Source organism: Antedon bifida, chromosome 7 (genome assembly GCF_963402885.1).
Source record: "Antedon bifida chromosome 7, ecAntBifi1.1, whole genome shotgun sequence".
Lineage (NCBI taxonomy): Eukaryota > Metazoa > Echinodermata > Crinoidea > Comatulida > Antedonidae > Antedon > Antedon bifida.
In genome coordinates, this window is record NC_136232.1 from 2,744,626 (window position 1) to 2,767,472 (window position 22,847).

A 22,847-nucleotide genomic window follows, 5' to 3' on the forward strand; every position below is an offset into this window, starting at 1 on the left:
TGCTATTACGATGTGTGTTCAGTTCTGGTACCATATGTATGGCCCACATGTTGATCGTCTCAATGTTTACTTGAGAAGTGGATCCAATGATCAGCTGGTATTTACAAAGTTTGGTACACAGGGTAATGTCTGGCACAAGGCTGAGAAGTCCATTGATAGTGATGATATGTGGAGTGTAAGTTGCTTAAAACATATTGCCAGTTAACAAATAACAAAAGAAAAACATGAATACTTCTGTATGTAAACTGTTGTATGGAAGCATATGATATGATATATCCAATAAAACCAACATATTTCAATACTTCAAAAAAGATATCCTTTGGGAAAATAATCCAATCCAGATGAATAGTATAATAAGAGTTTAGATAGATGTGAGATTATCTCATTTGTCAAATTCTGCCTGAGATGAATCAGAATATAACCATTTCCCATACAGTATTATAATTACCATATGACTTTTATAGAACTCTGATGGCATCTTCAAAATGTTTTCTGTTCAGTAAGATACATGTAACTTAACATCCTATTGTATACCAAATACTAACTAAAGCCTATTTTAAATATTTATGATAGTTGATATTTGAAGGCAAGATTGGTGTGAGCTATGCAGGTGATATTGCTATTGATGATGTTGCCCAGTTTACCGGACCTTGCACAGCTATTCGTAAGTACATGCTTAAACATTATTTTTAAAACACATAGATGTATCAAGACATACATTTTAGAAGATTCATTTTTGCTAACTATAGCTTTTAAAATAATGTTTAGGCGAGTGCGATTTTGAGTTGGACTTCTGTGAATGGACACAAGAGAAATCAGATGATTTTGATTGGTCACGTGGTAAAGGCGGTACACCATCTGCTGGAACAGGGCCAACAGTTGATCACTCAACTGGAACATCAGCAGGTAGGAAATCTAAATTTATTATTATAGTACTTGTAACAATTGTTTTATAAAATTGCGATTGCTTCATTTTAGAGGTTATTACTATGTTTAATAGCTCTTTGACATTGCGATGTACACCAACAAATTAACACACAAAATGCAGTATAAGATAGCTATCCATCAATATGCAAATGCTGTCATAGCGAAGTAACAGGTGAAGCCTATTTTCCATTAGCGAACATATTTGCGCGAAACGAATACATCTGAATTCTGACTGGTTGTGTATTTTTCATGTCACAGATGTATGTAGGCATTAGTCAACTCTTTTGAATAACGCAAATAAATTGGCCTAGTGGAAAACAGGCTTAAGATAGCTATATTTGTTGATGTACATTAACTAATAAACACACAACGAACAGTATAACAGTATAATACACCAATATACAAATGCTGTCAAAATAATTTGAAATATTCATTATTTTATTATTATTTTTGTTCCAGGATACTTTGGATACATTGAGACATCTTCTCCTCGTGTAGCTGGTGATATTGCACGCATACTCAGTCCCACTTATCCTGACACGCAAGGAGAATGTCTTCAGATGTGGTACCATATGTATGGTAGTGGTATTGGTACCATGACCGTGTACTCTATAGATCTTGTCACCAATATTGAGAGTGCTCCGCTTTGGACCAAGTCAGGTGTGAATCAAATTTACCTAGTTGTTATTTAAGTTTCTAAGTATCACACAAAATACAGAACATTCTTATCTTGTTTTTGAGTGAACACACTTGAGTAGACTTATAAATATCTAAGCTTGATTATGTAAGCACTGAAAGAAAATGTCCATTTATTAATTATCATTACGTCTACATTGGAGGTACAGTAATGTTTTCTCTGCTGTTTGTTGGTGGGTTTGTTTATGAACAGCCTACAGGCCACATTTTTCAAATCCTCTAGTTTATTACTATTATTATTTTTGTTTTTAGGTGACTTAAATGATCTGTGGCGCTTTGCTCAAATATCTGTGTCGGCTGCACATCAATATCAGATAATTATTGAAGGTGTGGTAGGCATAGACTACCAGGGCGATATTGCCATTGATGATGTTGAGATTACCACTGGCTCCTGTGGACGCCCAGGCTTTTGTGATTTTGAATCGGATATGTGTGCTTGGACAAATGATAACTTTGATGACTGGGACTGGCTGCGTGCCAATGGTAATACACCAAGCACTTATACAGGACCAACAACGGATCATACCACTAATACAGACCAAGGTATATCTATACTGTTAAACAGTAATAAATATTATATTCATAAGATTATTTAGTTTACTCACTCATCTATACACATAATATATACACATTGTTCATAAATTGAATAGTAAGATGAATGAACAGTAATACAGTAGAATCCTTCAAGATTAAATAAAGTGTCCCTTTAATAGGGTGTCCCCTGAATAGGGTCATAGTGTTAAAACATATATTTTGTCTTGTTCATTTCATTGGAACCATTCCTTCTATATCGATGTCCCCTGAATAGGGTTATACTAATGGAGATAAAGTACATAAATTAAGAAAATAGTCCGCAATAATAATAATGTACAGAAATGTTGCAAAAATCTTATCTCTCATTAAGTAACTGTTGCTCAGACAAACAACTAGTTGTCCATACCTTAATTTGTCTAATAATATCACATTTTTTAAAGGATTCTATGTGTTTTTTGAGACATCACTCAGTGGCATGACGATCGGAGACAATGCTCAGCTGCTGAGTCAACATCTTGACCCTACAGCTGTATCTTGCGTTGATTTCTGGTATCACATGTACGGTGCAACTATCGGCTCACTTAACGTGTATTCTGAGGATGATTCCCGTTTGAAAACGCTGCTCTGGACACGCTCCGGTGATCAAGGCAATGTATGGATACATGGAAACTTGGAAGTTATCAGCCCAAGGGAATTTCAGGTACAGTGTATAATTATGTCTATTTCATGAGATTCCTACCTGTATGGACACTACAATTGTCATTATTCAAAAAAATATGGACACCCCTCAAAAAGAAAATGGAACAATCCCACACATAACATCATCCATATATTCCTTTCGCATTTCGTTGCATAAAAATCAGCATTGGAAGAGAGTTAATTAGTTCTAATGAAAAGAAATTGTCATAGACTACCAACATTGCTTTTGATTTATAGTCAGGTGGCTTAACAACAAAAAATGAGAAAATCGTTACACGGTGGACAAAAGCGCCAAATTTGGCATGGAGCTTCGTTGGGACCTACCAATTGATTTTTGTCTAGGAGCCACTCTGGTCGTAATTTATTTTTCAAGATGGCGGCCAAAATCCAAAATGGCCGCCAATAAATTGGAAAATCACATTTCATTTGTTGCAGAAGTCACATATAGGCAAATGAACTATCAAAACATAAGTATTCATGGTCATTGAAACATATTTTAGACATGTTTCATGACATGGGTCATTTGTTGTTAAAATGGTGGCCAAAATCCAACATGGCTGCCAGTAGCCTAAACTGGAATATCATTGTGGTTGCAGAAATCGCATATAGGTATCAAACGAAGTTGGAAAACATGGAGTAGGCCTAATCATGGTCATTGAAACATATTTTAGACATGGTACATAATATAGGTCACTCGTTGCAAAGATGGTGGAAAAATCCAAAATGGCTGCCAGTAAACTAGGAAATCACATACAGTATCTGTGGACGGCAGACGTAATATGTAAATGAAGTAGCTGTAGTAAATGGTAGAGGTGGTATGTAAATTACAAGTAACTGTAAAAAAATCTATAAAAAAAAGTTATAACCAGTTCAGTTTCTGAAACCACATAAAATGTGGTATTTTTGGGAAAATAAAGATTGAGGGCGCTGTTCACATAAGTAAAAGTACACTTTTTTACCTGTAACTAACTAAGTTTTTGTCAGAATATTTTTTAAATGGTCTTATTTGATAGATAATTACATTTTCTTTATATTGAGAAAACAAATTTTACATTAAATATCCATAGTTCAGATAAATTTACGTTAAGTGCATAAAATCAGCAAATATAACACATTTTAATACATAACAAATACTATTGGATGTTAACAAATTACAAATTTAGTTATCATAAATAGGATTCTTTTACATTTTCATAGAATCTGTTTTATATTAAAACATATAAATATATATTTTTCCAACAATTTCTCATAAAAAAACTTTTACGACCACTAGTTTTCGAGATATAGAAATGTGTACTACCAGTACAGGTCAAAGGTCAATAACAAGAATCTGGGTAATTTTCTTGGAAAAGTTTGTATTAGACTGAATAGAAACATCCATCTTGTGATTAATTTGAGACCTATTTAAGGTTTGTCCAACTGTTAGTTACCAAGTTATATGACATGTAGGTCAAAGGTCAAAAATACCAAAAATCATACATCCGGTCATTTTTTGACAAATGTTTCCATTAGGACGAATATTAATATGCATCTTCCAAATAATTTGACACTAAAATTATTTAATTTAATGTAAGCGTTGTGGAGATATGGTTATTTTGTTTTCAATTGGATTAAAATATTCAAATTGAGGTCAAAGGTCAAGGAAAAACTTCAGAAATTTGATAACATGGGTTTTTATAACTAGCATGGTTAAAAAATTCATAAAATGCAATGCTTGCACTTTCCTTCTGATTTGTAGACTAAAATACATTAGGAATGGGCTATTTGTGACTTTGTATACGATTATATGTATTTCAATTTCAATGGCTACCATTTTTATTTTTGGGCGCCATCTTGGAACTCACTTTATATAATATTTCCTGAATCGGTTTTACTGACCTCAGAAATTCTCGATTCAGTACATTATTTGTCTATTTGTAACTTTTACAGCCAGAGATATACGATATACCAATTTACTGGCAGCCATTTTGGATTTTGGCCGCCATCTTGGAAAATCGGAAGCTGATTGGGTGGCTCCTAGGCAAAAATCAATTAGTACGCCTAAAAGAAGCCTCATGCCAAATTTGGTGCTTTTGTCCACCGTGTAACGTTTTAGTCGCTAAGCCACCTGACTATTAGAGTAGAAGTCAATTTCGTGAGAACCCTACCTGTATAATCACTACAATTGCAATACAGATAGGTATCTCACTCATAAACCAGAAAAAAAACCACTGTTAGTTTGTGTACATATATAGTTAATAGTTTTATTCAGGTGATTTTTTTCTACAGTATTTTCCTAGCTACTTGCTTTTGCTTGGCGACTGTCCAGGGAAATGGTTTTCGTAAGTGTAGCCTCAGAACAAAATTCTAAGGTTAAAATTATTGTATGCTAATTTTGTTGAAACAGATTGTATTTGAAGCCACCTATGCTGGCTCTTTCACAGGCGATATTGCTTTAGATGACATAGACATGGAAATTGGAACTTGCGATAGTCTTATTATACCAACTACTAGAGCTCCCACTCAGGCACCAATACCAACTCACAGTACGTAGACATTGGTAGACATTGTTGCAAATAGATTTCCATTATTGAGAAAATGGAGAAATAAATGAAGCCTTATTCATTCAAACTATATCAACAAATAGCAAGTTATAGCATTGCTATTTAAATTGTTTTTTTAGTTAAATAATCATATTACCTTTTTTCTTCAAAATACTGTGAATACTGTAGTATTCAAATGTATGTTTTTACTGCAATGCCTAAGAGCTCATTGACCATGGAAACCGTATGCAAAAATCATTTTTATAATATTCAATAGTCTCCATAAATGTGGCATTTTGAATAAAGCTCTGTCTACTATCAAACTAGTTTGACAAAAAAGTGTGATGTGCACAAATATGGTAGTGATATGACGTCATCATGTCCATATTGGGGCACATCACATTTGTTTTGTCACATAAAGTTTGATAGTGTAGACAGAGCTTAAGTTCCCTTGAACACAATAAGCAACATTATTATTACTTTGTTTATTCCTCCTTTAGCTCCAGGTATATTTGATTGTACATTTGAAGCCAATATTTGCAGCAACTGGAAGCAAGATAAATCAACCGATAACTTTGATTGGACAAGACAGCGTGGTTCCACATCATCGGTAGACACTGGACCAGGATTTGATCATACTACACTCAGCCCCAATGGTAAAATGTTATGCAATACACAATTCTTAATGTAAAAGTTTTAGTTGGGCTTGTTGGTTGTGGATTACATTGAGAAGCAACTTAATTAAATTAAAAACTGAATATTATAATGAAAAGTGGAAGAATATAGTAATGCAAGACAGATTCCAAAAAAAGATAAAAGTCTTGTTGTAGGATTGCCTAAGATTAATATATTAACAATAGAAATAATGATACCTACAGCATTACCATCTTTTTTAGTAATTTGCCTTTGGATTTAAATATATATATATATATATATATATATATAAATCCAAAGGCAAATAACTGAAAAATGACACTGCTGTGGGTATCAGTGGCTGGATCGCAATGGAGATACAAAATAAACAAAAAGCTAAATCAAAACGATAAATTAAAACAGCCAGAAAAATTAGAAGAGCTTTCGAGCAACACTAGCCCTTCATCAGTGCAAATAATAATATTTAATAATGTATATATAATCATTTACTGTACTTATACACATTGCAACTTTCTTTGTTGACTAGGATATTACATCTACATTGAGACAAGTGGTCAAGCCAACAACCAGAAAGCAAGGCTTATATCTGTCAACATTGACACCGCTAGCTACGGCATGTGTGTTACTTGGTGGTATCACATGTATGGTGCCAACATCAACAAGTTGAACATATACAGGAAAGACGCCAACACCAATGCCCTCGATCTTGAATGGCAGCGACAGGGTAACCAGGGCTTTCAGTGGAAGTATGCACAGGTCTTCATGAATGGCTCATTTGCAGTATGTTTACTTTTTCTTCTTTTTTCCAAATTCAAACTTCATCTATGGGCTTCATATAAATAACCTCAGAAATGTGAAAAAAAAACAATAAAAAATAATAATTTACAGAGAAAACATCTACGTTTTAAGTTATTGTTTAATGGTACAGTATTATAATTCTACACGAAATCGGTTGTTCAAAAATAATGTTTGAAATTGTTGTACCCAAATTTATAAGTAAAATATTTTTAGATAGTTAGGGACTTTATTAATTAACTTCTTTTAATGTATTGTAACATACAAAATAGAGAAACATATACATATGTATATATTAAATGTATTAAAATTACAGGTTGTGTTTGAAGGAGTAGTTGGAACTAGCTATCAGGGTGACATTTCAGTAGATGACATCTACCTTACTGATGGTGACTGCCCATCACCAGGTATGTCTTTTATATTTTATGTCCAAGGGACAGATACTCAAACAAAAAATTACTATGGTGCCTGGACTGTTCAATTTTCCTTTTGTGGGGTATCCATATTGGGAATTATGGCATTCGTATTCTATACAAGTAGGTATCTCACAAAATAGACTAAATAATAAATTGTAAACTGTTTTTAGCTACTTGTGATTTTGAACATGGTAATGATGTCTGTGGATACAGTCAAGATAAAAAGGATGATTTTGATTGGACCCTTGCAAGTGGTTCAACTGGTAGCAGTGGGACTGGACCATCCAATGACCACACATATGGCACGTCTGCCGGTCATTACATGTACATCGAGTCTTCTTCACCTCGAACATTTGGTGACAATGCACTCATAAGATCTTTGGAATACCCATCAACATACGGCCAGTGTCTGCGGTTCTGGTATCACATGACCGGAGATAATATGGGAGCATTGAAGGTTTACGCAGAAATGTTAGGTGATAAGGGAACGCCAATCTGGTCACGAACTGTTGCCAGCCCAGACTTTTGGAGGTTGACAGAAGTTAGTGTAGTGGCTCAATACCCATACAGAGTAAGTGTGTTTATAATTCAAATAGAATAGAAGATTTTCTATAGTGTAAAAAATGCAGTACTTACTTGAAGGTTTCGATCTCTATCAGATATCTTTGTCATCTGAATAAAAAATTCAGAGTGTACAAGCAGAGTTGTTTAATTTTAATAAGTCGTATAGTCAAGAGATTTCCGTATTTTTGATAATTAGACAATTGCTCTCTAATCTGGAATATCAGGTAGTTCCTAAATGTTTTCTTGTGTTTCTTGTGTATCATATATCTTAACATTTGACAATTGTTATTGTAGATTGTGTTTGAAGGTATTGTTGGTAATGGTTGGTCAGGTGACATAGCCATCGATGACATCTACATAAAAAATGGTGTTTGCAATCAACCAGGAACATGTGACTTTGAGACAGACATGTGCACATACTTTAATGTACCATTTGATGATTTTGATTGGTTGAGAAACAGTGGGGCAACTGGCAGTGTGACAACTGGACCAACAACTGATCACACACTTGGAACACCTTTTGGTGAGATTTGTTGCATTTCCCCCAAAAACATGAAAAATAAGAAATCAGATTTTGAATAGGCCATTTTGTAATTTTAATAAATCTGTAATAATAATGGTAATTACCACTTCTTTCACTACCATTATAAATTCTTTTTATGTTTTAAAAATTAAGCGATTAAGTGAATGAAATGTAGAATTGTTTTTCTCTCCATTTAAACAATATTTATTTTCTTTGAAGTAACAAAATATGAGATACAATGGAACTCATATTACAGAGATACTTTCAGGACCCAACAAATAGGGGTTGTAGTATAAAAGTCACTCAGTCCACTCAGCTGTCAATAAGTTAAAATACTAGGGGGGATAAGGTGGCGTGTAGAAAGGAAATGGCCACCCTGCCACATAATGCCTAGGCTTATTACAAGTAGCTGTTAACCGCTCATTCATTCAGAATGAATACAGGACCTTTACCTTTATTGTAACATGTGTACATATTTAATGTGTTTATCTTTAGGCTACTATGTATTCATTGAGGCTTCAAGCCCACGAGTGGTAGGAGAACAGGCATGGCTTGTGTCTGAATCTTTCCCAGCAAATCAGGATTTCTGTTTGTCCTTCTGGTATCACATGTATGGTGCAGATGCTGGTACTTTCAATGTTTACCTGCAAACAGCCATCATTGACCCATCAGGCTGGGAGCTTAAGTGGACACTTAGTGGTGATCAGGGTGACTATTGGCAGCATGCACTGGTTGATGTTAAGAGCACAACAACTGTGTTTGAGGTAGACTTTCTTTTTTCATATTTTAGCTTTTATAATTATGCAGTGGCTACATCTACGACTAGGCATAAACGCACTAGCTATACAGCCCTCAAAACCTAATGAATAAAACATCCCTCTTGGCAAATGGTGAGAAAAGATGTAAAAAAAATATACCAATGGGTTTTAGACCCTTGCCTAATGCCATAGCATAACATTGCGAGACCTACACAGGTTTACAACATTAATGATATTACATTGTATGAAATCATAATTAATTTGTTTGCTGTAGGTTGTGTTTGAGGGAGTAATTGGCAGAAGTTACCTTGGTGATTTGGCTCTAGATGACACACAACTATATGTCGGAACATGTGGAGCACCTACTGATCCACCACCCTGTGTTTTCCAGTGTAAAAACAAGAACTGTCTTACTGATAAAACATTAGTGTGTAACTTTATTGATGATTGTAATGATGGTAGCGATGAAATTGACTGTGGTAAGTAAATATAATGAACAATATGGATACCTAGAGAAGTTTTGGTAACTACTTGTTTGTTATTTGCCCATAAAGCTGAAACAGCTTATGTCCAATTAACAAGCAATAAGTTACAGTGCACACAAAATATCAATTGCAACTTTATTGATGATTGTAATAATAGTAGCGATGATATTGAATTGTGGTAAGTGAGACACAATATACTGTACATACCTAGAAATTTAGGTAAAGAAGTTTAGATAGCCATATCGCTGCAGTAATTATAACATTTTCAGGTGCATATTGGGCAACATCTTAAATGGCTCAGTTTTGTTGGTTGAAAAAAACTTCCATCAACCTCTACACAAAATGTGTTTCTTTTGTTATTGTAGGTACTTGTACATTTGAGGGTGGACAGTGTGGCTGGAGATCTCTTGACACAGGCACATTCAAATGGGACATGGGACAAGGTTCAACTCCATCTGCCAATACTGGACCATCAAGAGATCACACACTTGGAAGTCCCAATGGTAGGTACCATTTTAATATCTTATTCGATGACAGATTATCAATTTCTGCCTGCTTCTGCTTGTAATTATTTTTTTTAATTGATTGTTATTCTTCGGTTTAGTGGTACCTTGTACTCAATAGAGTTTTGTGAGACAATGCTGTAGTAGATTATAGCACTTGAAACAGCTAAATACCTATGTTTATAATTGGCATACTTAATTATTAAGTCAACCATTCCAGCCCTGATCAGTAGTAGTATTTTTGTTTGAATGTTGTTTTTTTATTTAATTGCATATACATTTTAGTACTTTTAACTTTTGTATTGTAAAATGTTACGGTTTCAGCCTTCCAGCTATTTGTGGCATTGTTCGTCCTTTTTTTTTTGACAATAAATATACCTGGAATAAATTATTATGATTTTTAAATTTTGACTACAGGCCACTTCATGTATGTTGATGCCAGTACAGGCTCCAGCTATTCTAAAGCTATCCTGCTATCTCCAGACTTAAATGATGCTTATGCAACCTGTATGCTGGACTTCTGGTATCATATGTATGGCTCAGGTCAGTATTTATTCCTATGGCTAATTTGCATGTTAAAATTTACCAGCATAATGATATTGTAACATGAGGTGGAGATGCTTAATACGGTGCCTGGACTATTCCATTTTATTTTCGAGGGGTGTCCATATTTTCATATTTTTGGGAATTGGCCTAATGGCATATGTAGAGTAGATATCTTACTCATAGACTGTTCGTTTTTGTACATTGTAACTTTTATGTATATGTTACTAATTGAAAGATGAATTATATTTTTAGATATTGGAGATCTTGCAGTATACCTTCGAAGTGGAAGCACAAAAACCTTAATGATATATCTCACAGAAGACGAAGGGGACCAATGGAATAACATGCAGTTGGGTATTGGTAGAGTATCAACCACTTTCACGGTAAGACTTCTTATTAAATCCTACTTGAATTGGCCAAAAACTTCATTTACTCCATAATAGATATTACACCTTTTATGTAAATCTTTTGTTAATCAATATTTTATTAAAATTTATAGATTCAATTTGAGGCTAGACGATCTTACACCACTCTTGGTGATATTGCCATTGACGATGTGAGTTTCAAGAACTGCAATTTACCACGTAAGTTACATGTACGCACTATTAGATCCAAAACAATGGAAAAGGAAAATTTATAAAAATGTTTACACATACACTACTCTCAGTAAAAAAGGCTGCACTACACACAAATACTTCTACATTTACGATATAGAAAACTACTTTTTGGATTATAATCAATTATCTGTTGATTTTATAATACAGTACTACTAATTATTTGTTTCAACAGCCGTTCAAAGCAACTGTGGAGCAGGTCAAACTCAATGTGCCCGTGGAAGCTGTGTCAATAATGATCGTATTTGTGATTTAACTGATGACTGTGGTGATCGTAGTGATGAAGCTTCTTGCTGTAAGTTTACCATTGCCATTGAACACCTACAGAAATATTTTACAATCAATATTGTTTTAACCAATTTTTATTTAGTTGAGTGGTTAAGGCATGGAGCTGTAAAAATAGCCAGCTATACTATGGCATAGCTTCCAGGCATACCTTGAGAATAGTTCTGGTGGTAGAAACTGGCATAGCTTCCAGGCATACCTTGAGAATAGTTCTGGTGGTAGAAAGTCTTACTTGATAGGAATGGAGGTCCAGTTTGCACTTACAAATCCCAATACATCTTTCGGAAGAGGGTACATCTCAGCTCTGTCTATAAAAAGGCTGAAGGAATATTGACCTCAGATCTATACAGCCAACTACAATATGGTTGAGATCATCTCAGATGCGTCCACTTGATATTATTAATGTTTATTTTTGCAGCAAATTACGATATGTGTGACTTTGAAAAAGGTTTTTGTACATGGCAGCAACTGCTTAATGATGAACTTGATTGGTATGGGTACACTGGTATTACACCTACCGATTACACAGGACCTACACGTGATCATACTACAGGCTTAGAATCTGGTAGATATCTCTACTTGGAAACTTCATCACCTCGAAAACAGGGAGATCGGGCTAGGATAGGAAGTCTGAACTTCAGAGCCACTAGTTCCGGCAACTGTATGGTATGGACTTCTTGTTACTACTAAAAGAAACTTTATAATTACAACAATGTCAATAACAATAGTACATTCTCACTCCTGAGGATGATTGAAGTATATACGAAACGTTTAGAAACTTAACAGTTTTTTTTAGAATTATATATATGTGGTGTACCGAAAACTTTATATCAACATAACAATAGCACAGTAATTTTATTGTGTAAATATTACAACTTTTTGATTATTTTATAATTTATCCTTCCATAGCTTCGATTTTACTACCACATGTATGGACAAAACATAGGAACATTAAGTGTATACACCCGGACTGCCATTAATGGACCTTTGACCTTAGAATGGTCCAAGTCAGGAAACCTTGGTGACTACTATGAACGTGGTGAAATAGTTTTTATAAAGTCGCAGGCTTTCCAGGTTATAATAGAATCAACAGTTGGTGATGGTATCTATGGAGATATAGCAATTGACGACACATCATTTACTACTGATTGTGTACGGTCCGACAACAATTTGCCTACCGTACCGACAGGTAGCCCCACGACACCAGCAACCACAGCACCACCATGTGGCACCGGTTTGTTCGCTTGTACAGATGGTACTTGTATTGATGTGCAGAAGAAATGTGATGGTGTTGATGATTGTTCCGATGGTTCTGATGAATCTGAATGTGGTAAATATTGTACACCTCTATATAAAAACCATTTAAATGAATACATTAGATCCTTAATTGGGATACCCATATTCAGGGGACACCACTATTAAGAGGATACTTTGCTATGAAATGAATATTGGGAAATGTGTTTTAACACTACAGGCTATTTGAGTACACACATATTTAAATTGGATGCAAAGGTGTCCCTTAATAGGAGTTCTAGTGTAATATTAGTTAATTAACTTTTCTTACGTAAAATATTATGTGTAAACATTTTTTAATGTGAAATAAAATTATTCTACCAAGGCACCTGTACCTTTGAATCTGGTCAGTGTGGATGGACTGGTCTAAGCAATGGACGTTACAAGTGGGAACGACACACAAGCAACTCGGCAACTGGCCCCTACAACCCTCCCAATGATCACACATTGGGCACTGCTGCTGGATGGTACATGTATGTTGACAGTACAACTGGTTCTTTCTTAACAACTGCAATCTTGCTTGCCCCAGATTTGGGTGACGTTGGACCAAAGTAAGTTTTTTAGTCTAGTGTGGTGGAGTAGCTGTATTCCAGTGTTCTGGGGTCATAGCTTGTCCCTCCTACACTACCAAAAATATTTAAAAATCGCCCTAAATTGTTTTTTTTAAATAAATAATATGAGCATTTCAATTTTACTTACTTTCATTATTTAAAGGTGTGAAATGGACTTTTGGTACCACATGCGAGGTAGTAACGTTGGCACATTGGTTGCTGTTGTCTATGAGGGCCTACTTCCACAGTCTCTGGTCACAAAGGTTGGAGATCAAGGAAACCAATGGAACTCGGCCACCTTAATTGTTGGACAAAGAACTGCTGGCAATTATGTGGTAAGTCATGAAGCGTTTTATATGTGAAATGGTGTTTAGTCAAATCACCTAATACCAGATACCCTAATGTGTCCGATTTTTCAGATAGGTTAGCATTCCAAATGTGTTTTTAATGGTAAGGACCACCTTTAAGACAGAAACAGTTTCCAGAGAGTCTAGTATTGGGAGAGTTGACTGTATTAAAAAAACACAATAGTTTAATGAAATTAAGTGATTATTAAAGTAAAATTGCTATCATTACTATAGTATTTATAGTCTTTACTTGTGTTTCACTATTATTATCAAATTTAAATTGGTGTCTTGATATTATCCTTTATTTTATTCAGATTCGATTTGAAGCAACACCAGGCTCTGATTTCCAAGACTCTAATGCATTGACTGACATGGCCATTGATGATGTAGTATTCACTAACTGTATTGGATTCCAGTCAGGTAAGTAGTAGACATGGGTTGTACAACATGTAAAGCTCTGTCTACACTTTCACATTTTTTTAACAAAACATGTGATGTGCCCATATATGGACATGATGATGTCATATCACTACCATAGGCATATCACCACCATATTTGGGCACATCACATCTTTTTTTGTCAAACTATAGTTTGATAGTGTAGACAGAGCTTTACTGTTGGTCTGTATTATAAAGGGAACAGATGATGAGGCACATGGTAATTCAGTTCAGTTTGTTTTTATTGTTCGATGATTGTATAACATTCCACTATATCTAAACAAAATTTCTTTCATTTATTTATAAATCTTACATTTTTCTTGTATTAGATCTCACCTGCACATTTGAGGGTAATGGGAATGGAAATATCTGTGGATGGAAGCAAGATCTTACTGATGACTTCAACTGGACTCTTCAGAAGGGAAGCACAGGCTCTGTGAACACTGGTCCACAATTTGATCACACTACTGGAAAAGGTAAATATACATTTTGTGTAGTATCTTTGACATGTGTTTCCAAACTTGCATAAATTATGTATGATAATGTATAACGTTTTGTTGTCATGTTGCAACCATCTTCTGGAAAATTCTGACTGTCACAACAATTCATTATTTGTATAATATGCCGCACATCTATACCATTTCATGGTTGTTACCATTTCTATTCATTTATACCTAAGAGACTTTTTCTTCTTTTATTAGGTTACTATGTGTACATTGAGACATCATCACCAAGGATTGGGGGAGACTCTGCCATACTAAAGTCTGGAGATCTTGCACCTACTTCTAACAACTACTGTTTGGAGTTTTGGTATCATATGTTTGGCCCAGATGTTGCTAATCTAAATGTTTACCTAAAGATTGCTGGAGTTAAAAATCTGGTAAGTAAGCTAGTTACGTCATTTCGTTGTAGAGTGTGTGGTGAAAGCTTTGAGAATTATGTTAGGATAATTAAAAATTATAAAATTATTTTAACTTAATATTTATTTTGTAGATTTGGACAAAAACGGGAACACAAGCAAATGAATGGCGAATAGCCCACGAAACTGTTTCTAGTGCATTGAACTACGAGATCATCTTCGAAGCCTTCGTTGGCAAATCATTTGGAGGTGACATTGCTCTGGATGACATCTCATATTTATCAGGAGATTGTCCTGCATCATGTAAGTTAGCCAAATAGCCGAAAGTTCTTCGCAGTATAATTTTGACCTCTAATATATTTTATGGTACAGTACTGAGAATGTATTAACCTACTGTATTTTTATTTGATTCTCAGCTGTTTGTGATTTTGAGGCTGACTTCTGTGAATGGACTAATGCCAAAGATGACACTATTGGTTTTGATTGGCAGCGTGGTTCTGATGGTACACCATCCGTTGGTACTGGTCCAGAGGTTGACCATACATATGGTACACCATTAGGTAAGTCACCAAAAGTGAAATTGGACATTCATGGCAGAAGAAGAGAGCATAAATTGAGGTGTCATTCAAATGGTGAATCCATAGGCTGATAATCTGTGTTTGATGACATTTTTGTTTCATTTTAGGACATTACGTATATGTTGAAACATCAAGTCCACGCATAGAAAATGATCGTGCACGTCTAGAAAGTCCAGTATACGATGACGGTAGAAGCGATGAGTGCCTTACCTTCTGGTTTCATATGTGGGGTGATCACATAGGTTCACTAAATGTATATCAATGGAATACAGGAGACACATTTGTGTATCCATCCTGGAGCAGAAACGAGGATCAAGGAAATATGTGGCGAAGGGCAAAGGTTACTATAGTAGGCTCTACAAAGACTTACAAGGTACTTTACATTACTATTTTCTTTGCATCCTTTCTCCATTTCCTTAAAGCCATGGTAAAGTTTAAGATAATACAAACATATACACAAATTAAAAAATGGTTTTAGTAGTGCTAGCATATAGTTGTTTGGTTTGTTTAGCCCTGTGCATACACCATTAACATGTTTGGATTGTAAATTTAACTTTTTCTCAGATTGTCTTTGAAGCTGTGACTGGCGAAAGTTTCGAGGGTGACATTGCAATTGATGACATAGCGATACTTGATGGAGCATGTCCCCAAGATGGATTCTGTGACTTTGAAACAGACATGTGTGGTTGGACGAACGACTTTGTTAATGACGATTTTGATTGGCTAAGAGATACTGGTGGTACTCCAAGCAGTTACACAGGACCAACTTCAGATCACACACTTGGAAATGGTTTAGGTAAGCTGATGTCCAAGTCTGAAGGGTTTTTGTTAATTCTCACTGTTGCTGCCCTTGTCGTTGTTATTATTTTATGTTATTTTCTCTCCTAGGTTTCTATGTTTTTATTGAAACATCAAGTCCAAGATATGTAAATGATAAAGCTTGGTTAGTGAGTGAACATCTCTCTCCATCTGCAGGTAAATAACAACAAGTTTGAAAGATAAATACTTATTAAGGCTATTGGCATTGCAATATTCATACAGAGTGTCCACTAATAGGGGTTGGTAGTAGTGTTGAAACATATATTGCCCCAACAAAAACTGTCTCGTGGTTTAAAACAAACATCTATTAGTTCAGTGTATCGTGAAAGAATATATGTAACTCTTACTTTGTATCATACAGGAACTTGCCTGAATTTTTGGTTCCACATGTACGGCACTGGTATTGGCGCACTCAACATATACACCCAGACGTTGGATAGTTCACCAAAACTTATCTGGTCAAGGAGTGATAATTATGGCAATTTGTGGGTGAATTCTAAAAGTACATTGATGTCAGCCGATGAATTCTGGGTAAGTAAATCTATTTTTCTTTTATTTGATAATAGATTAGATTATTATTATTATTATTATTCAGACCATATTGCCAAAGATTAGATGTGAATATCTGTCTAATATGCTCTATAAAATTTAGTAAAATTGATTACCACGTCAGGAATGTTTGAGATCGAATCAGATAGTTATAGTAGTTGTTCAATGTCGGTATGCACTGGCAAAATTAATTTAAAAAAAATCTATTAATGTAATGTTAATGTTTTGTTTCTGTATTTACAGGTAATTTTCGAAGGTGTGCGTGGTACCAGCCATGAAAGTGATATTGCATTGGATGATATTGAGATCAGAAATGGTCTGTGCGCTATAACAATTGCTCCACCAACCACACCCGTTCGACCAACATATCGTAAGTGAACAACAGTTGTACTATCATGCTTTACACATACCATTTCATACACAATCCCATAATTTGATCGTGCACGTCTAGAAAGTCCAGTATACGATGACGGTAAAAGCGATGAGTGCCTTACCTTCTGGTTTCATATGTGGGGTGATCACATAGGTTCACTAAATGTATATCAATGGAATACAGGGGACACATTTGTGTATGATCCATCCTGAAATTGAAAGGCAAGGAAATATATGGAAAAGGCAAAAGTTACTAGACAACATTGATAATTGTGTATTTAATGTTGATATAATAGTTATTTATTTTCATACAGTTAGTAGGCATGTGTTCATAAATCATCGATATCCTAGTATCATTGTCATCTTCATACCATTAATATTGCTTTGGGATGTGATCCTGTCCAGCAAACTTGATTTTGTAAGTTTTTATTTTATTTATCATAGTATAATATTATCTTACAGTAGACTAAAGACAATCATTAAAAAAATGAATAGTGTTTTGTTTAAACAAATTTTCTTATTAAATTTAGCTGCTGACTATCATGACTGTGACTTTGAGACTGGTATCTGCCAATGGGCTCAAGAGAAAAATGGGGATGACTTTGATTGGATAAGAAGAACTGGTAAAACATCTTCAGCTGGCACCGGTCCAACTTATGATCACACCAAGGGAGATATATCTGGTGAGAACTGGTTGTAACTGGTTTTTATGCACACAAAAAATCAAAATCAGAAATTTGTGACTTGATTTACATTCCACAGCCAACAATAAACAAGTATTGATTTTTAAAATGGTCACTGTTTATAAGTTTTATCTTAAATGTTTCTTTTTGGCTATTAAATATAACATTTAATTTAATGTTAGGCTATTATCTATTCATTGAAACATCCGACCCACGTCAACCTAACGACACAGCACGCCTTCTAAGTCAAACCTTTGGTAATGGTGCAGCTGGTGTCTGCATGAACTTTTGGTACTACATGTATGGACCTCATGTGGATGAACTGACCATCTTCAAAGTTATTGGCAGCTCTGAGACTATTCTATGGCAACATACTGGATCCTTTGGACCTCAGTGGAACTATGGGCAAATACACATTGTTGAGCCTAGCGTCTTTTATGTAAGTTCAGATAAATATTTTTATATACTTCTATCAAAAAAACTTTGAAACTGTGTGATTAAAATGCCACTTTACAAACATACTGAATACAGAATCTACACAAACCAATAGTGGTGTTAGTAGTCTATGAGTGAGGATACCTACCTGTATAGACTCTACATATTCCATTATTCCCAATTATGGCATATATATGTAGTCTCTACAGATAGCGATCTCACAAAATAGACTATTATTATATTTTCCTACAATTAAAAAAATTATGTTCTTTCTTACTTTAGTTGGTAGTACAAGCTAGACGTGGAGCCAGCTGGCAGGGTGATATATCTGTTGATGATTTCTGGTTCAACTCAGGCGATTGTCCAGCAACTGGTATGTATATGTATATTTGATTTAATATTAGTTAATTAAATATTAGCAACATTAGACTGTAGCATTGTTCTAGCCTTAAATATAAATGTTCTACTCATTTACCACTGTGTTTTTGTGTAATATTACGATTATTGAATTTAATCTTGCTTTTACTTATTAGTTTTGCTCATACTGTATTTGTTTCTATTTTTAGAACGATGTGACTTTGAGAATGGAGATTGTGGCTATACACAAGATTCAACAGATGATTTTGATTGGACATTGCACTCAGGGGGAACACCCAGTCAGGGTACAGGACCCGCAACTGACCACACCTATTATACCAAATATGGTATGTTGAATTTTGTTTGTTATACATCTTTCAAATAGATTCTTTTTTGTTTGTTCCTTCTGTTACATAAGTGAAGAGCAGGAAATATAGATTGACTTTTGTGTTTTTCAGGTCACTATATGTATGCCGAAATGTCATCACCACGGCAATTTAGAGATGTCGCTCGATTGGACAGTCCTGTTTACCCAAAAACTGATGGCAAATGCCTACAATTCTGGTATCACATGTACGGCCAGGATGTTGGAACCATCAACGTCTATCGAAGAGTATCTGGCACGTACACAACACTCTGGTCAGATGGATGGACTGGTATTGATGAATGGCACGTAGTAGAAGTAACCGTCATTAGTTCCAATGACTATCAGATTGTCTTTGAAGCCATCCGGGGTAACAACTTTGAAGGAGATATTGCCATTGATGACATTGTGAAATTGGATGGTGAATGTCTTCCGTTTGGTGATTGTAACTTTGAGACTGGAAGTCTTTGTACATGGAAGAATGCTGAGGCTAAGTATGATGACTTTGACTGGGAGAGAATGCATGGGTCAACGCTCTCAGGAAGCACAGGACCAATAGTAGATCACACTCTTGGCTCATCTTATGGTTAGTAAAATTTGTTAAATGGTTGAGTGATTGATTGAGTGAGTCAGCTAAAAAAAATTACAATAAAATAGGGCATTGAATTCCTTCCAGTAACCCGACAACTATTGTTGGACCAGTAAAAGTTTTTTTTTGTACAACTGTGCAAATATTAACATAAAACCTGCACTATTTTGACATTATCCTCTTCTGTTTTAGGCACATACTTATATGCTGAGGCATCTTCTCCTCGAACAAATGGTGACAACGCATGGCTTGTATCTGGCATCTACTCTGGAAGATCCTCTCGATGCATTGAGTTCTGGTACCACATGTACGGAGAACAGATGGGAACATTGCAAGTTCGCCAATGGCCATTGTCCTCTGGATACACCCTTGTCTGGAAAACAGAGGGCAATAAGGGAGATGTTTGGCGCCTTGGTCAAGCCACGTTACCAAGGGTCAATGGAGACTATGAAATTATATTTGAGGTCATCATTGGTTCAGGATTTGAAGGAGATGCAGCTATTGATGATATAGTATTCATTGATGGTGATTGCCCTAGTATGTACTTTCTTGATATAGTTTGATTAGTTCCTATCCTATTTGGATGTGGAAAGAAATCAGTAAATTTGTGAATTAAATTAAATTTTACAATGCAATCCAACACTACTAAAGATAAAGATTATTTAACTTCTTTTTTTCTCCTCATAAAGACACAGGTTTTAATCTTAGTATTCTCTATTGCAATGATTCCAGTATAGATGTCCTGTAGTTAAATTATTGATTTATGTTATCTTCATCTTACTCTGTCTTTTTACTGTGTCATTTTGTCTTTTAGATCCTCCATCTGCTTGTGACTTTGTTTGCAATGACGGAACTGATTTATGTATTCCATCCGACCAAGTTTGTGACTTTGTTAATGATTGTGCCAACAGCGCTGATGAAGTGGACTGCGGTAAGTCTATTGTTCAAATAATAAGCAACTTTTGATTTTGAGATAAACAGAACTATAAAATTGCGTCCAATAGTGCATCCAACTATGATTTCATATTCCTTGTTAGAAATATGCATCTGGGAATCATGATGATGGCCTATGCATAGTCATAATGGATGTCAAGTGAATTTCCGATTGGATATCATTATTTATTAAAAGTTCATAATTTAGCATTGGCATTTCTGAAATATTGTGTATAGGTCACAGCTGTACATTTGAAGTGGATGAGTGCAACTGGGCCCAGAACAGTGACAGTGAGTTTTATTGGAAAAGATACAGAGGGGCTACACCAACAGAGAACACAGGACCTGCTTATGATCACACTTTGCTATCTGCAGCAGGTAAGCTGTAACTGGCTAAAGCATTGTTGTTGTAGAATGGTTATTTTTTAGGTTATTTGGCAAAGAGATGAAAGAATATATATTTATACTAATTAAATCCAAAGGCAAGTTAGAGTGGCTGAATTGAGATACAAAAGAATAAGCAAAATGCTGAATCAAAAGGATAAGTTAAACAACCATAAACAAACTGGTTATGTTTTGGAAAACACTATTCCTTCTTTGGGCTAATGAGAGTACTCAAGAGAAAGAAAATAGAACAAATGATTGATTAAACTATTTTCCCATTCATTCATCACCAGGTTGGTATATGTATGTTGCTGCTGGAAATGGCGATAGCTCCGCATATGCCTCTCTGTATACACCAATATACCATAATTCTGCAGCCAGTTGTGAGGCACATTTCTGGTACCACATGAAAGGTAACCCAATAGGTACCCTGCGAGTGTACCTAGATGAACAATACTACCTCTTGGTTCCATGGGAGATCACTGGAGATCAAGGTGATAGGTGGAATCTAGCATCAGCTCCACTAGGAAGAATAACAGGAACTTTCAGGGTAAATTAATATGCTTATTTTAAAGTAATATTTTGTTTATTCTTTTTACCATATTAGGTTCAAGATAATTTGGTATATATCCACATATTGTGTTGCTATTTTATTGTATTATTCTTGGAGAAACCTCCAGAAAAAATTGGGTTTTTAAATAGTTTTCAACTTTTAGAATATTATAGCATACCAGGCTCTTTTGTTTGTTAACCATGATCTTCAGTAATTGTATATCGTACTTCTTATCATAGGTGTGGATCCAAGCTCAGAGAAGTTTTGATACCCTTGGTGATATTGCTATTGATGATATAACATTCTCAAGATGTGGGCTTCCACGTAAGTTTGCAAGCCATTATTATATTGATGGACATCCTGAGATGGTCTGATAACTGTGTCTTTTATTTATTTATTTATATCTTTAAACTTTTTTGAACTATTTTAAAACTTTTTTGTTGTTGTGTGCTGCAATAGCTATGGATGTTAATCCAAAATTAAAAGCATTATTTAAAATTATATTAAATTTTATTTATATTTTGCCTAATTTTTAGTTATCCATATTAGGATATTATTATGTATAATTAAATTGAATTCATCCCTTTGTTGATTATTGCTGTACAAAATCATTTTTTTTACATGTGCGTTTTCTTTTCAGCGGTTGGTGATGGTACATGTTCCTCTGATCAGTTCCTTTGTACCAGAAAGGCATGTATAGATGAGACTCATGTCTGTGACTACTCTGATGACTGTGGTGATTATTCTGATGAGGCTTCTAATCTATGCTGTAAGTAAAATAACACATTGCTGAAAATAGTGAAGCAAATAACCTGCACCATCAAATTGAACAGATTATTAAGCTCTGTCTACACTATCAAACTAGTTGATTACCAATACCAATTACCAATTATGGTAGTGATATGTTGTCATCGTGTCCATTTATAGGACCATCACATTTTTTTTCAAATAAAGTTTGATAGTGTAGACAGAGTTTTAAATATATATTGTCATAAATATATTTATTGTATATATATATGTGTCTATTAAATTATGTATTCATTCTACATTAGCAAATTACGATCGATGTAACTTTGAACGAGGCTTCTGTGACTGGACACAACTGACAACTGATGAATTTGATTGGAGAAGAACAAGAGGAACTTCAGATGATAATGCTGCTACTGGACCACTTCGAGATCACACAGTTGGAACATCATCAGGTGGGTGCCTTCTATATCAAC

At 34.9% G+C, this 22,847-nt stretch overlaps 1 protein-coding gene across 1 annotated transcript; it reads left to right on the plus strand.

Annotated features, from left to right (window-relative positions):
- Positions 1 to 109: 109 nt before the first annotated feature.
- LOC144848350 (MAM and LDL-receptor class A domain-containing protein 1-like) lies at positions 110 to 21,998 on the plus strand. The gene is made up of 42 exons (XM_078705069.1): positions 110 to 175; positions 574 to 664; positions 769 to 906; positions 1,387 to 1,587; positions 1,876 to 2,166; positions 2,598 to 2,857; positions 5,243 to 5,381; positions 5,879 to 6,034; positions 6,559 to 6,812; positions 7,144 to 7,234; positions 7,414 to 7,814; positions 8,102 to 8,330; positions 8,826 to 9,094; positions 9,363 to 9,567; positions 9,939 to 10,076; positions 10,494 to 10,619; positions 10,875 to 11,005; positions 11,122 to 11,206; positions 11,412 to 11,531; positions 11,940 to 12,187; positions 12,431 to 12,851; positions 13,140 to 13,365; positions 13,529 to 13,700; positions 14,027 to 14,132; positions 14,479 to 14,625; positions 14,851 to 15,029; positions 15,143 to 15,311; positions 15,425 to 15,568; positions 15,694 to 15,959; positions 16,151 to 16,382; positions 16,475 to 16,561; positions 16,767 to 16,936; positions 17,198 to 17,324; positions 17,857 to 18,009; positions 18,192 to 18,448; positions 18,727 to 18,763; positions 19,260 to 19,751; positions 19,947 to 20,291; positions 20,569 to 20,685; positions 20,925 to 21,065; positions 21,365 to 21,621; positions 21,864 to 21,998. Exons 1-42 carry the CDS (start codon positions 167 to 169, stop codon positions 21,996 to 21,998), a joined length of 7,962 nt encoding a protein of 2,653 aa, XP_078561195.1. The 5' UTR covers positions 110 to 166.
- The last annotated feature ends 849 nt before the right edge of the window (positions 21,999 to 22,847 follow it).